At 39.4% G+C, this 16,080-nt stretch overlaps 1 protein-coding gene across 4 annotated transcripts in view; it reads right to left on the bottom strand.

The window, feature by feature from the left end:
• The window catches only part of PLPPR5 (phospholipid phosphatase related 5), a 53,675-nt gene that overhangs the window by 13,463 nt on the left and 24,132 nt on the right, over positions 1-16,080 (bottom strand). For all 4 annotated transcript variants that reach the window (XM_034779734.1, XM_034779731.1, XM_034779735.1 and 1 more), the window contains exons 2-3: positions 14,481-14,613; positions 11,235-11,485 (exon numbers count right to left, since the gene is read on the bottom strand). In XM_034779734.1, the coding sequence (XP_034635625.1) occupies positions 11,235-11,485; positions 14,481-14,613 (384 nt within the window). The remainder of the gene's footprint in view (positions 1-11,234; positions 11,486-14,480; positions 14,614-16,080) is intronic.

Raw genomic sequence — 16,080 nt, 5'->3', positions numbered from 1 at the left:
AATCTCATGCTTTTTCTTGGTCAGCTGACTCATGATTTTTGAATGCTTGGTGTTGCCAATATAGGAGAAAATGCTTGTCCTGCAGAGCTCTTGACCTTTCTAGGCAATTGCCTGTCCCTCACACACCTGCATGTGAGTAGCTTTAAAGAGGGAGACTTGTCCATTTATCTGTTGCATAATCTGACGGTACACGGGGATTTACCAATAACATCGAGAATTATACCACCACCACGACCAGAACTAAATTTCGGTAATCCTGGCTGGATGGCATACCTGCACTCCTCAGATGCACACTGAAGGCAATTAGTGACAGTAATTACCATTGGATGAATAGACCTAGAAACTGAAGCTTTTGTATTCAACAGCAACTTCGCATGCCAAATTTTCCTAAACTATTTCCACTTCTAAGCACCTAGTTATCTCTTTATAACATTATCAGTGTAAACCCCTAGTGCAGTCACCATTGCAGTGGTGTGAGCAGTGTTTTCTGAGGGTGCAACATGTCTACACTACATCTGTGTAGTTTACAATCCTGATACATACAAGGTTTCAGGCTCCAATAGACCCACAGAAGTAAATTCCAGAGCTGTAAGCTCTCCACTGAGAAGGTCCCGTTTCCAGTCCTCCCCCCAGCTGTTTAATGTAGGTTCTACGACTGGTCAAAAAGTTTTCATCCATGCTATTCATTGGAAAATTGGGTTTTCGACAAAACAATTTTTTTTCAATAAAAGTGTTTGCTTTCTGCAGAAAATTTTGACTTTTTGTCTAAAATCTGGAAAACTCTAAACCACAAAACTTTTTCATTTTTGACAAAAAGGTTTTTTCCTGTGTAGAATTAAAAATAAAATAAACAACCATTTCTAGAGACCTAAGCCATATAGAGCTTCATGGATGAAAGCCAAAACCTTGATTTACACAAGGAAATAAGTAGGCAGAACTGGAGAACTGATGCTTTATATTTCCTATGAATAACAAATGGCTAGCCTCATTCTGTACCACCGATGCTTCCAACTGATTGTCAGGTATAGCCTATCACACAGCACTGCAATAATCCAGTCAGAAGATATTTTATGGGTCTATCCTTATGGGATCAATGGTGAACCAGGACTTCTAAGCATAGGAGATAATAGTCAGACTGTGCCAAAGGCACAACCCCACTCCCATTATCTTGAATCCCAGCCTCAAACCAAGAGCTATGATGTGCTCACTAAAGACAAAAATCATCAGTCACAAAGGACATGTGTGTTTGCCACTATAGATCCATAGACAGAACATGATAATTGCCAAGTACTTTGCTTAGAACATGAGAGGGAGAAACATAACAGAGAAAAAAAATCAACAGCCAAATTAGGAAACTTAAAATCATGGCAGTACACACACAACATACTTTACATACTGCTTAAACTTGCTCATCATTGACCTCCAGCATAAAATGTATGATGTACAGCATGAAATCATTATATATACAATTATTATTAATGGGAATAAGCATTTTAGACTGTATTTCCAACCCCCATTCCTCCTCTCTTTCTCATTTAGAAAACATGTTTTTCCCTTCACTTAATCTCCTTTTATCTTCACTTCTCTGTGTGCTACAGTACTGAAGTCAAATATTGATGAGATAAAAATGATTTAAACTTCCAGCAGTCTTTTGTCAGCTATTTTTTCAGGAACTGAACACCAAACCCACTTCAAGTACAATGTGGTCTGGGTTACTAGTGACCCTCTATTTCAGTTCCCCAGACCTACTGGGTATTTTAGTACTGTGCAATCACTGTGATCCACACCACGTAACACAGGTCTCCATTCACGCTTAGATCAGGGAAAATATAGCAATATCTTAAGTGCACAGCAGGATCACAAGAATTCAAACAGTTTAGATAGATTTGACAAGAGAGCTGGCAGCAGGTTACCCTGGTTCAACTCTGCACCATGGGGTATTAAGTCAAAATGACTACTTCTAAGCAAATATCAACTAAATAAATGACTTTTTCAAAGGCAAGTGACGGTGATGCATATCAATTGTCTATGATCTATTCTCATCACTCCAGAAGATAATCTTAACTCTAACTCAGGTGTCAAAAACATTACAATCTAAGGGGCCAATTCTGTTGCAGGCCAAGGCCCCTTAAATCCCTTCTTGATTCAACACTTTGTAGGAGGTGTTCAGCAGCACTTTGCATTCGTGAGCTCCTTAGTCAGGCATAACACCCAGGGAGTGTTGCCTGAGTCAGAAAGCGCTGCAGGATCAGGACCTATAAGTGTCCTTGTCCTCCTTGGATAACTAACAATAAGTTCCAACTACTGGGTTCACTGATAACTACAATCAAAATGGTAATGCCCCTGGCATTCTTCACAATGGTAACTTGAGAGTTTTGCCAGAATGGTCACCATTTTTACCATGTCTTTATACCACAGGCACAACTGCTTTTACGGATAATGAATCAGGGGAAATAGGAACCTGTTTTTAGACACTCCCTTCTGCCATTGGGTATTTCAAATTTGCAATGTTCTTTGTACACATTACAAACTAGGAATCACACCCATCTGTTTCTAACATTGATTTCCCGCAATTTTGGAGGAATGTATTCTGATATTTAACTCAAAGATTAGCCTTGCAGTATATATATATATATTATATTGTGTGTGTGTGTGTATATATATATATATATATGTATGTATGTATGTATGGGTATATGTGTATGTGTGTGTATATATATATATATATATACACAATTATATACACACATATACACACACACACACATACACACAATATAATTAAATATGCTTTCTATTCCTTGTCCTGTATCGGGGGTAGCCGTGTTAGTCTGTATCCTTGTCCTGAAGCAAAGTGGCATTAAACAGAGTAAACAAATAATTTAAACAAAACAATAAACATGCTGAATTATTTTGCTATGGTTTATACAAATGTTAATTTTAATAAATATTAAATTCATCTCAACAAAGGAAAAACAGCTCAGTGAATTAAACCTGTGCTCTCATTAGTGAGGCTGAATGATGTTGGATGAATAAAGTTACTTACTGAAAAAGTATTTATTTCAAGGACAAAAATGTGGGGAAATTAAAAAACAAAACCAAACTTTGTAAAGTAATCAGCTTAGCAAAAGGGCCAATAAACAAATTAGATTATGCATGTAATATCAAGGATAAGTGTCCTGAGATGATACACGAGAGAACTATCACAGACTGCACTCTTCTCTCTCTCTCTTGGTGTATCAGTTCCTTGTTAAATCCTGATCAGCAGTACTCTTGCTATTGCTAATCTTGTTTTTTCCCGAACATGGATCTAGCCGTGTCGGGGTAAGAAGTTGCTTTGCACATGGGGGCATGGGGTCAGTAAGAAAGTCACTTATGGTGATTTTGTAGACAAACAATTACTAGACATTCAGTAAAACACTCATTTTGCTTTTAATCTTCAAGGTGTTGGAATTCAGGTTGCCAAAGCTGCTTCATAAACTGAAAGAAATATCTAGAGCCAAGTGTTTCCAAAAATAAATATTTGCTAGTTCATTTTCTTTTGAGTACATCAAAACAAAATGCTGGCATCATAAGCTATATGGGAGATTGTACTTTTGATACCTATATTTTCAGAACCTGCCAATAGTGTATTATATTGGCAACCTCTCTCCAAAAATAAAACAAAAAAACAAAACCTCACTTACTTTCTATGAACCAGATTTTTAAAGGTATGTAGGCACCTAAAGATATGGGTCCTTAGGTATCTAGGCACTTCTGAAAATCCCACTAGGCTCCTTGTTTTTAATCAAGATTCTACCAAAAAAGCTATTTTGCCTTGCATGCTTATATTTTCCAATGGTTATGTCAAAACTTATCAAGTGTTTTGTGACAACCTAACTATAGCATATTCGTTACTTTTCCCTTGGTTTCATGGGACTGTAATGGTTTTGAGACACTCTGGCAAGTTATAGAAGGAAGACCTGCCTCTTATAAATCCATAATGCCTTTCTGTAGTCAAATTGTGATTAATGTGTATCTTTCTTTTAGAAAGAACTTTGTATAATTTTTTTCAAACATAATATATTACACATTTGTTAATTTCAAAAATTAAGAATTGGTTGTAACCATCAATACAGCAATTCATTGCTACTGCCACTAGAGGTCAGAATGATCATCATCATCATCTTCATTGTTATGCCCAATACAAAGAAAACTGTTAAATGCAATCCTCTGTTTGGGCTGTGTCTTTAAAGATCTAACCAGGAGAAGAATGACCATATATATTGTACACGTTAAGATTTTAACAGGAAAGCTTCCAGCCAAGAGTGTGACAACTCTGCCCAATATGAAACAAAATACAGATTTTATATATCCTGTACACACACATTATGGGGTAAATGAAACAATCTAGAAACATACAAATGAAGAATAAAAAATAAAGCATGTGGCAAATACAGGACAGATGACCTGCAGGGTTATAGTAAGAGCTCTCTCTAGACTTTTTCCTCCAATGACACTACATCCTATTCTCCTTTACCCTCCACACACACACACTGGATCAAGACATCCCATGGTTTGGAGTCTCCTCACAGTTCAGACGGTCCTAGGCTCTAAGTCAAGCCCTGTGAGGGTGCACAGCCTAAGGGGGAGAAGTACACATACTCTTACATTCCTGAGTGACCTCCCAGATCCTACCGCCAGGTATGCTGGGGGAAGGATGCGCTGTCTACCTGCTTACTCCCCCCGCACTCCCTCCAATGCTGAAGCAAATGGTGCCGAGTAATGGTGTGCAGGGCAGGGTAGTCATTGGTAGGGACCAGTGGGAAATTACTGCCCCCAGGAAGCAAGGGTGAAAAGGAAGGGAATCAATGTGCTGTCACTTACCCTGGGCAGAGTTCAAAAGCACAGTCGAGCCCATGACTGTTTAATATACTGTGTAGAAACAGGCAACTCCTGGACTGTACAGATAAAAGTGGTCATATCTGCACCATTTGTGGGACATGCAACCGCCATACAGGTTGAATTTGCAAGAAGCAGGATATTCAGATAAAAGAAAACAATAAAAAGGAATGCAAAGATTTGTAGGTAAGTAAATGAACTAATGACCACCACACTGCAGGTTCAGGGAACCCTATTCCTGTTCTGACATTCTTTTGGAAGCTGTCTCCAACTTCTTGGTCTACACGATAATCATTGGGCCAAATTCAATCCTGGAGTAATTCCATGGCCGTGTCCTTGGGGCAAATAGAAAAGATGTCTGATTTCCAATCTTCTGAGCCTTGCTGCAAACAAAAGACCTACAGAAAATTCCTCAGTTTCTCTGTTACCATACTCAAACCTACACTTCTTCCACAGCATTGCAAATATAAGGTGTTATTAGAAATCTTATTTGTCCACTTTAGGGATGCTCAGAGTGCAAGTATAGAGAGAGTTCTGGGAACTTTTCTGAGGAAGGCATTAAGTAAAATAATGTAAAATTTTCTAGAACTTGTGCTAATTAATTATTCAGAACCACTGGATTTAGGGTTCCAGATTTTCTGACACAGATAGCACTCCTAAATGACTAATTCTCAGTTTAGTCTCCAATTTTTTAATTACTGAGTCATGAGATTTATAAAATGTGCTTTTCAGACTTCTCTAAGACGACAAGCAATACTGAAATACATTAGTTAAATAAACAAACATTAACATGGACTCTAACATCACAGTTCCAAAGAACCACCTCAGCTTCCTCCAGTCCTCCCTTCAGGCAAAAACTTGTGCAAGGTGTGCCTTCCAATATGTCTTAAATACCCACAAAGTTAGGCTCTTGTGTCAAAGGGGAGAGCAAGTTCCAGAGTTGTGAGGCCTTCAGAGAAAATGCTCTGCTATGAGCCCAGAGGGCTGGTGTACCTCATCTGATCTCAAGAGGTAGGGAATAACACAAGGAGAGAGGTGGCCCGTTATGGAGCCAGGACCACAGCCTTTGTAGATCTAAACTAACATCTTGAAGTCCACCCAAAACAAACTGAAAGCTAATTCAGACAATGGAGCACAGGTGTCACCTGTTCATTGTGAAACACACCAGTAATAAGTTGGCAGCCACATTGGGCATTAGAGGAAGACTCCAAGTGGTCTTCAGGTGTAGTCCCAACCCCAGATAGAGTACCATTGAAATCATTCAGCCTGAAGGTGACAAAGGCATCTAATATCTGAGGCAAGATCAGTATCAGAGAGGAAAGGTTTTAATCTTCAAAAATCCCAGGTGTGGATACTGCTGCTATTTGTCTTCTAAGAGCAGCCAAAGATTCAAAAGGACCCTTGTGTTGTACACCTTACTAACAAAAGATGGACAGCCTCATCTCTCTCTCTCTCAGTGCTGTGAATACCAATACCACCATCACATCTAGATGTTTCCCATAGCCTATCACCATTGCTCCATCTTGTTTGGACTGAGCTTCAGACAGCTAGCTATTATCCAGACCCCATTAAGCAGACACAGGGAAAGCTGAGAGACTGCACCATCTGGATCTGATAAGAGAGACACTGAGGTGAATGTCACCATCATATTGATGGTAATGGAACCCAAACTGCCTCATTGTCTCCTCCCACCGCCTTATACATGCATTAAACAGGAAGGATGATGAAAATCTCCCAGGACAGAATATCAAGTGTCCAACATTAGAATTTCAGTGAAAAGAATGGAGCCACCAAATTTCATCCCTGCTTAGATCACAGCCATGTCAACACTTCACAATCAAGGGTATCAAATGTAATCAATGGATCAAAAAGTTTTGTCAAAGTCAAATAAAATGTCCTGAGATGATTCCTTACCATATCCAGTCTAGATCCAGTTAGAAAGGGATCTAGGAGATCTTAACACTCTAGATATTGCCAGAGTCACTGCACTGTAATCTCAAACTGCATTTGCCTAATGGCCTTCACCAATGCAATTAAAAAAAAAAAAAAAAACCAGAACAAAACCGAAGATGGTCGGAATATTTTTCAGATGTGTAAATCCAAAACATTTTAAATCTCACAAGTGGAACTAAAATCTCTTCCAAGTTGCAACTTGCAAAGATCAGCCCCTACATTTTCAAAGCAGAGTGACAGTTGTTAACCAGAAGACTCATTATAGTCTAGGAGAGATCCCAATATACTTTTGAAATTTTACCCAAAAGACTCGTGATTTCTTATGCATGTGTTAGGTTATGCATATATTTATGTTTTTTCATAACTGATGTACTTTAATATGCCCCCAACTTAATGAGACTAGACAAAGTTTCAGCGTTTTCTACTAGGTTTTGCTATTTGTTTGCATGCCAAAATTCTGGTGATATTATTGTCTTCTGTTTAACAGACTGTCAATGGTCACCTGACACATCCCACAGTGTTAGCAAGGGTGATCCTGTTGGGAAAGGGTTCCGATGATTTACAGTAGAACCTCAGGGTTACGAACACCTCAGGAATGGAAGTTGTTCGTAACTCTGAAGTGTTATAACTTTGAACAAAATGTTATGGTTGTTCTTTCAAACATTTACAACTGAACATTGACGTACTACAGCTTTGAAACTTCACTATGCAGAAGAAAAATGCTGCTCTTTTTTTTTAGTAGTTTATGTTTAACACAGTACAGTGCTGTATTAGCTTTTTTTTGGTGTGTGTGTGGGGGCGGGGAGGGGAGGAGTCTCTGCTGCTGCCTGATTGTGTACTTCCGGTTCCAAATGAGGTATGTGGTTGATCGGTCAGTTCGTAACTCTGGTGTTTGTAACTCTGAGGTTCTACTGAGGCACGTGACTCATACCATAACTGGATATTAGGGAGGGCGAGTAACTCCCTGGAAAAAGAGGATCTAGTTTGTGGGCTGAACAATCTTTAAAGAGGAGGTCCAGGAGCAGCCAAGCCTGGATAGAAGGTTTGGATTGGATTTTGTGTTGTTTCATTTTGAGTTTTGTTTTGGGATTTTGTTGTGGGGGGAAAAACCCTAGGAAAAGGGTAAGTTTTGAATCACTGCAATCGTCTGTGTTTGGAGAAGGGTGGGGAAGCCACCAGACTACATTGCTATAGTCCAACATTTCAGTTGCTAAGGCCTTCTGGAGAAGTCCCTAGTAAAAGAAAGGTTCAAATGTTAGAAATAAAATTGTTTGAGAAGGCTTTGCTTTCAGCAGGAGAGAAATTCAGAGTTGCCATAGCAACCGCCCACGTGCAAAAACAAAACAAAAAACAAAAAACACACACTGAAAAGGAGTTAGCCAAAAAAAGAAGCTATTATTAACAAGCCAATCTGCTGAGATACTAGGTGACAGGGGCCATAGATGTTTGTTGATAGACCAAGATAGAAGATAGCTCAAGTAGGGTCCTGAGTTTAGGTTTAAACACACTCATTGGTAAAAATCACACTGATCCTGCTTTGTTTACTCCACCTGCTCTTAGGGTGAAATCACTGAAATAGTTCCTTGCCTGTTTATATCCTAAAGTGTATTTAGTGCATAGCTGGCTGGAATGCAAAGGGAGCAACAACTGGGATTCTGCAACAATTCCCAAACAATACTTCTGGAAAAAAACAGAAAGCAGAGGGAAGAGTTCAGCTCAGTACTCCAGTAATGCTAACGCTCATGTCAGCCTAGCTGAGTAATGTACATAGCTGATACTGTGCATCCTCTGACTACCCCTGCTAGCAAGGCTCTAATGGAGCCCCAGACACAAATTAAAACTCTTCCCCGGTGAATAATTCTATGGGAGATCAGCTGACAAGAAGTGGGTATATATAAATATCAGGAACAGCCATCCCAAATCCCAGGACATTGCACTTCTTACCCTTACATGTACTAAACTGGGCTTTCTAGCTTTAACAATGAACACCACAAAGCTTTTATAAAATGAATGATGAAAGCAGGAAATATGAATTAAAAAAAATTAAAAGGATAAGTTTCTCCCTATGTTGTGTCATGACTTAGGGTGTGAATTGCATCATGATCATTCAGTGCATACATATGATCTACCACAAGATAATTCAGAATTCAATTCATGTCACTGTTTTATAGCACTGTAGTATAATTAACTATACTGATATATACTATGCAAAGACATATGTAGTCATGAGACCCATGGGCGCCATTTATTTCTGAAGCTAGAGAGAGACCTGGAAAATATGAAATAAACCCCATTTATTTAGTTCTCTGACCTTGTCACCTGCACACTTGCACACCAACTGCACCACAAATACTTCAAGCACTCCAATCTTGTTAATCAGTTTTCCCTCACAGCCACCAGTTTTTCTTCTTAATAAACCCTACAATAAAAATATTTTCTTCTGTCTCAGATCAAATAAGAGTAGGAATTGAAAATGACACAGGTCTGGACCAGTGGGAGTTTGCAAACTGTCAGGGCTACAACAAAATGATCTATACAATTAGAAAGTTGGAAACATTAGTGATATGTGAAATAAAGCTTTTATACTTCGCTCTGACGATTCATTAGATATTGGACCTTAAAATCATGACAATTTTTTTTTAAGAAACTTAGTCTAGAATTGTTTGGCTTTTAAAAAAATATATTAGTACTATTTTTTTTTCTTTTGCTCTGCAATGGTTGTAGCAGCTGGTTTTCTTTAGTTACTGTGACTCATGGTTACAATGGGTACAGTTTTATAGATGGATAAGACAAATAGGAGCAATTAAAATGTAAAATTACAACTATTTTGTAAAATAGCTTGAAGCAGATATAGAAGTAAGTTTAAATGCATGAAATGATGCCTCAAATATGTCCCCAAAGCAAGAGAGATTGCTGAACATGAGTGTTGCTCTTTCCTATAGTTGAGATGGATGTTTTACTGTTTGCTTCCCTACTTATTTCCAGATAACACTCGCCTTGTTGTGATGTTGATCAATGCTCCTAGTGTACTCAAGGAACTTTTTGTAAATGCTACATTTAGTGCTACATTTGTTGGCCTTAACACACTTTCTAGAAGCACAAGAAGGTACTCTAGGAACGATGTCTGAAAGTGCACTGGGGGGTCAGTGGACATAAATTGATGCCTGCCGGTAGGAATTCGATTGACAAATATCAATTGTCAGCTCACTAAAGGTTTTCTAAATATAAATAAGCTTAAAAAATAAACATATCCAAAGCAAAGACTACCCCATTTGAAGGCAATAGTTTATCTAATGATGAAATTATCTATTCAGGCCTGTGAGGACCACAGAGCTATACATTTGCCTTGGTGCTCAGATGTCACTTTATGAGCTTAGATTAGATCAAGAGGCTCTGAAGTGAGGCCCTGTAGGTGACTATATTAAGAAGAAAAATGTGGATTTGGCTATGAATTGAAAATGTGCTCTGTGAGCTATACTCTATGATTTTTAAACTGTAATGTTTGAATCAGCCTCATTGCTACTTCCTCCTTCACTATCTCCCACCACTTCTTCTACAGCCTCTGCAGCAGCTCTGGTGTGATCCAAGTCTACCCAGAGCAGCTCCTGTCCCTGCCCTGCAACAGATGCTCAGCAGTTCCCCTGCTGGCCATCAGCTATGTCACAGGAGAGGAAGGAAAGAACAGTTCTGGCTGTTTCATTCCCTGCTTCCCTGGCCAAGAGAGCAAGCTAAGGGCTCACCTGGCTTCTCCTGAACTCCAGCAGGGGATTTACAGATGCCTTCCCTTTGCACCACCATCTGAGTGGCACAAAAAGAGAAGAACGGGACAGGAAATCTGCTCCAAAGTATTGACTAAGGCTGCTTTGTCTTTCTAAAAGATGTCTGGTCCTCAGGCTGGACACCACTAGATTAGATGCACATACAAAAATCCATAGTAACTCCACTGAATTTAATGGAGTTACTCACAATTTACACTAATGTGAGTGCAGAATTTTGCCCAGTGGGGCTCTCTCTTTGACCACTGTTCTATTCCATTACTTAAGGATGAACAGAACTGCCTTTTTCAAACAAACAAACAAACAAACATGAAATATATTTTCCTTTTCATAAAACCAATTCCTCCTCAATGTTTTCCTTATAATCTCCCTATTTCTAGAGCCTGTGAGAGTTGTATCCATGTAACTGATAGCAGAATTTGGCCTAATGGTTCAAATTTTCAAAGGAGCCTCATTACTTTCACACAATATTTCACATCTAAGTTTTAGTGGATGGAAAATCTCAGATATGTGACCTATTATTGATAATTATCTTAAATTCAAAAAGTAATAAAAATATTTCAGATTGCTAATACATAGTCTACGCTCAAAGTACAATGAAATTACATGGTATGATGTACTTACAGTCAGATACGTAGCTGCATATACACTAAGAGCTGCTTCTTTGGATGGAAATGTTTTTCTGGCTCTCATAATAAGATCTGGGTTTCCAGTACAGGCATGTGCACCACTGATGAACTGTGTGAACTGTTGACATCCAAGTGCTGTATAGTTGGGTTTACAAAGTGCAAGAAAATGTGGTGCAAGATTTCCTGTTACTACTTGTCCAGCATTTACAAAGATATCTGTAGCAAACAGTCCAAATGCATAGATTCCTAAAGAGGAAAACAAAGTTAATTTCCTACTCCAGTACATTATATATTAATAATACATAAGAACATAAGAATGGCCATATTGGGTCAGACCAATGGTCCATCTAGACCAGTATCCTGTCAGATGTTTCAAAGGGAATGAACAGAACGGGGCAATTATTGAGTGATCCATCCCATCATCTAATCCCAGCATCTGGAAGTCATAGGCTTAGGGACACCCAGAGCATGGGGTTGCATCCCTGACCATCTAAGTTAATAGCCATGTGTTATGTGAAGGGGATAATAACACTTCCTTATTCACTTTCTCCACACCATTCATGATTTTATAGACCTCTATCATATCTTCCCCACCCACCCCGCAGTCATTTCTTTTCCAAGCTGAACATTTCCAGTCTTTTTAATCTGTCTTCACCTGGAAGCTGTTCCGTACATTTAATAGGTCCTGCCATACAAGACACCTCAAAGCACCTCACAGATATTAAGGGTCAGATCGTGGCATTAAGCTCCAAGCTTGTGCTGGAGATGGTCCATACCTGCACAGCCTCACAGGGGCATTGGAAGGTGCCCGAAACTCCCAGCGCCTTGGAGAAGTTCAGTCTCTCCCCACCCTCTAGAAAGGTGCAATATGTTCTTTCCTTCTGCAGGCTGCCTGCTTCACTAGCTCTTACAGTTGAGAAGAGGATCCAGGCTCTACCTCTTTCTAACTTTTTGGGGTAACTAGCGGACTTGCACTTGGAGCATGGGAACTGTAACTTGTCTGGCCCATGGGCGGCAGTGCAAGGGACAGTGGGCAGGCTCTTTCAGCTTTCCATCCAACACACCAGCTCAAGAACCAGGAAAGTCAGGCCTGCATCAATAACTTTAAGACATACTAGGAACCACACATATTTTCGACAAGCATCTCTTTTTTCCCTCAACTATATAAACTAGCTAAAGTGATGAATTATTTAATATAACTGTACATAAGCCGTTTTCAACTGTCTACCACTGGATACCTTTTTGTGCATGGCATGTTTATCCAAACATCAGCATAGCATGGTAAAGATGTATATATAAGAAATTATTTATGCCAACGGATTTATCATGAAACACATCAGTGAAGTATTAGCCTTTTATATGCATTGTTTTATTAGTGTGGAAATACATTTATCTGATTATTCAAAGAATAATTGCTACTATTTGATGTACACATCATGTTTGTTACCATTCCTGCTGGGAACAGTAGCTAGCACTAGAGGGAAGGACAATCTAGTGATTAGAACACTAGCCTAAGATTTGGCAGAATCTGGCCCAGCCATAGATTTCCTAGACAAGTCATCTAAGCCTTTCTGTGTCTCAGTTCCCCATGTACAAATGGGGATAATATTACTTCCTTATCTGGCAGAGTGTTATGACGATAAATATATTAACGACTGAGAGGAACCTGGATACTATGGAGGAGAGGGCTGCAGAAGTACCTGTGTGGCTAACGATTACTTTTTTTTTTAGATGACATCTCAGAAAAACTTAGAAGAACCAGAATTATTTTTGAGATGGCTTTGCACCTCTTAACTTCAGAGACAGTAAGTCCAGATGGTTACTGTTCTATACCAATGATCATTTATTTTGGATTGCTAGAAATCATTAAAAGGTGGATTGTGCCTGTGTGGCTCTGCACGGAAGGACTCCCTCAGTCCCCCGGGGGTACACTGCCCCCAAATGGGTAGGAAGGTGACGAAGATGCATGGATTTGGCCTCACCCCCTCACTGGCCCTAAAGAACAGTAAAATTTACTCCTTCCTACTCTCCCTGATTGCTCTTTGCTTCTGTGCACTCGAGGGTTTATTGAATGAGCAGGAGTGCAGGCACAGATTATACATGTCCCTACATTAAGAAACCAAGTGGAGTGGGGGTAGCTCCTTTACACCATCCCTTCCCATCCCCATAGATCAATGCAAAGCCCTGGCACAGTCTGGTCCTTAATGATTTCTACAAGCCCAATATTATTGCTAGTATAAACCTGCTAGCCAGCTGGAATGACAGTCTCTGACGTAAGATAGAGATGCCACAGACATTTTCAGGCTGTAAAAGAATGGCACAGCTGTGCCCTCCTTTTACACTTTAGGGCAATAAGGGAGGGATTGTGCATCCCTGAGGCATCACCTCCTGCTCATCTCCATATTTATTCAAAGGTTCCAAAAAGTGACATTTGGAAACTATTTTATGGATATATTAAGTGGTATTTTTTTCCCAAATGAAAGATTACACTGCACTAAACAGCGGCACTGAGATTCTGGCCCACTGAAGTCAATGGGAGTTTTGTTATTGACTTCAGTGGAGCCAGAGCTTCACCCTAGGTGTATATAACTGCTGAATCAAAGCCTGAATTACAAAGTACCTAAGCATGTGCTTAGCTTTAAGCACATGATTAAGTCTGACTGACTTCAAGTTGGGCATGTGTATATGCTTTGCTGGCAGCCAAGCCAAAGGCCCTAGGAGCTGAGATACCTCTATACTCCCTGTCTGCAGTGGGCCTGGTCAGCCAATCTACCCTGTTGCAAGTCTGCTGAACATGTCTCTACCCCTCACTTGGCCTGCACCCAGTGCTTAATTTGTAATGAAAGAGGCCTGGGGTTCAAGCAATTAGGTTCCAGGGCTCAAGCAATTTTTTTTACATTCATAACTGATGCAGCAAGCCCAGAGATGCTGGGGCTATGAATTGCCAAGCCTAGAGGTGCCAGGGCTAAGCCCTGGCACAAATTAATCACTGCCGGCACCCAGTTCTTGCTATCTGTGCTGCTGCTAATAATAACTGCTCACCCAAAACTCCCACTGGCTGCCTAAAAGAGCAGTGCTAGGTCTACAGAGGAGTGCATACATGGGGAAGAGACCCATTACATGTGTTGTTAGGATTATATGTAAAGCATTTGATGTTACATAGCGTTTTTCCTCATTTGAAATCTTAGGATATTGACTATTTGCATTTATTAAACTATAAAAGCATTAACTTTGCCCATACCAAGGAATCGGATGGTTCTGCGCACCAGTGGATTTATATAACAACAGTCTCCAGTTAATATGGTTTTTTCTTGGTTTTCAAAATCCCTTGTAGCTAGCTGTAGACAAAACACTGCAGTTTCTCCAATGATTATCTAAGGAGGGAAACAAAAGGGGAAGACATGGTACATCAGAGTTCAGCAAGCATAAATACTAATGATGTAGAGATGATTGTTTGTTTTTCTTGTCCTATCTTAACCCTTCCCCAAACCAAACAAACAGAAACCCACATAAGTGAGTCAAGTCCTGCACAGTTAATCTACTTGTGAAGGAAATATGCCATATAGCTTGTTTTAATTTATTTGCATAAAAAAAGAGGATAACCTTTCATAACAGAGACTTAGCACTTATACCCACGACCCAGTTTTCAGGAAAAAAAATTCTTAAGTTGAGAACCATGGACTACATAATATCTGAGATATGTGTAAAAGCATCAGGAGTGAAGGGCTGATGCTGTGAGGTGCTGAACACTCAAATCCTATTGACTTCAATGGGCACTCAGCACCTCACAAGACTGGGCCCTAAATCATTTGATCACAGAGGAAATACTCACTCTAAAGCTTCTGTTCATATCGGGAATTGTTTGGCCACAGTAGGTATTTAAGGGACAATGATTGCCTATTTTGCTAAGCGAGTTTGTCAAGTTCGATATTAGCTTTGTTCATCACACTTCAACAAAATGTCATTGCTGATATCTGAACACTCACTGGGCCCTGTTTCACACTTTACAATCTTTACACAAAAGTGAATTTATATTTGAAATGCTTTTAGACCACACTTTTCAGCTCTGTCAGTAAGAACTGAAACATTCAGAAACACTAAACAAATGCCAAGTTGAAATTTAAAATAACCTTCATAAAGTGTACATCATGTTATCATATGGCTATACACTGCTCTTGATTTGCATGTGTATACACAACTGAAGTTTTTTATATAGAGTACTGAAGTTTTATACCGTGTACAGTATTGTGGGGGTAAGGGTGGTCTAGTGAATAAAGTGTAGGGTTGAGATACTGTATACCAAGTCTGCCAGGGTTCAGTTCACCATGTGATCTTAGGCAAACCATTTTATCTGTTTGCCCTCTGTTAACCCATCTACATAAAGGGGATATCAACACTTATACCCATTTACACAGCACTTTGAGAACTTTGGATGAAAAGCAGTATACCGAGTGCCTTGCTATTACATTCTGGAAAGACAGCAATCCCTATTCAAATAAACAATGCTGTATTATGGCCCACATTTTTAAAAATCTTCACCTAGGAAATAATAATCTTTTTTAAAACCACAAAATGTTTTTGAACAGCTTTATGAACGATATTATTCACAAAAGCATCACACCAGGATATAAAGAAAACTGCAGGCAAATGCAATGACGAAGTTGCAGCCAACAGACTAAATGCCACATTATCTGACTCAGTTATTATTTAGATTCCCTCAGAAAACTTTTGGCTAGATTGTGACATGGACCACTCATCCACACAGGGGAGGAAATGGCCTGTTTATAATACCGTAGTCCAAATAACAAACAACAACAACTCAGGAAGGCTACATGATTGGA

The sequence above is a fragment of the Trachemys scripta genome, chromosome 8 (assembly GCF_013100865.1).
Source record: "Trachemys scripta elegans isolate TJP31775 chromosome 8, CAS_Tse_1.0, whole genome shotgun sequence".
NCBI lineage: Eukaryota > Metazoa > Chordata > Testudines > Emydidae > Trachemys > Trachemys scripta.
This window is presented reverse-complemented; position numbering and strand designations above follow the sequence as displayed.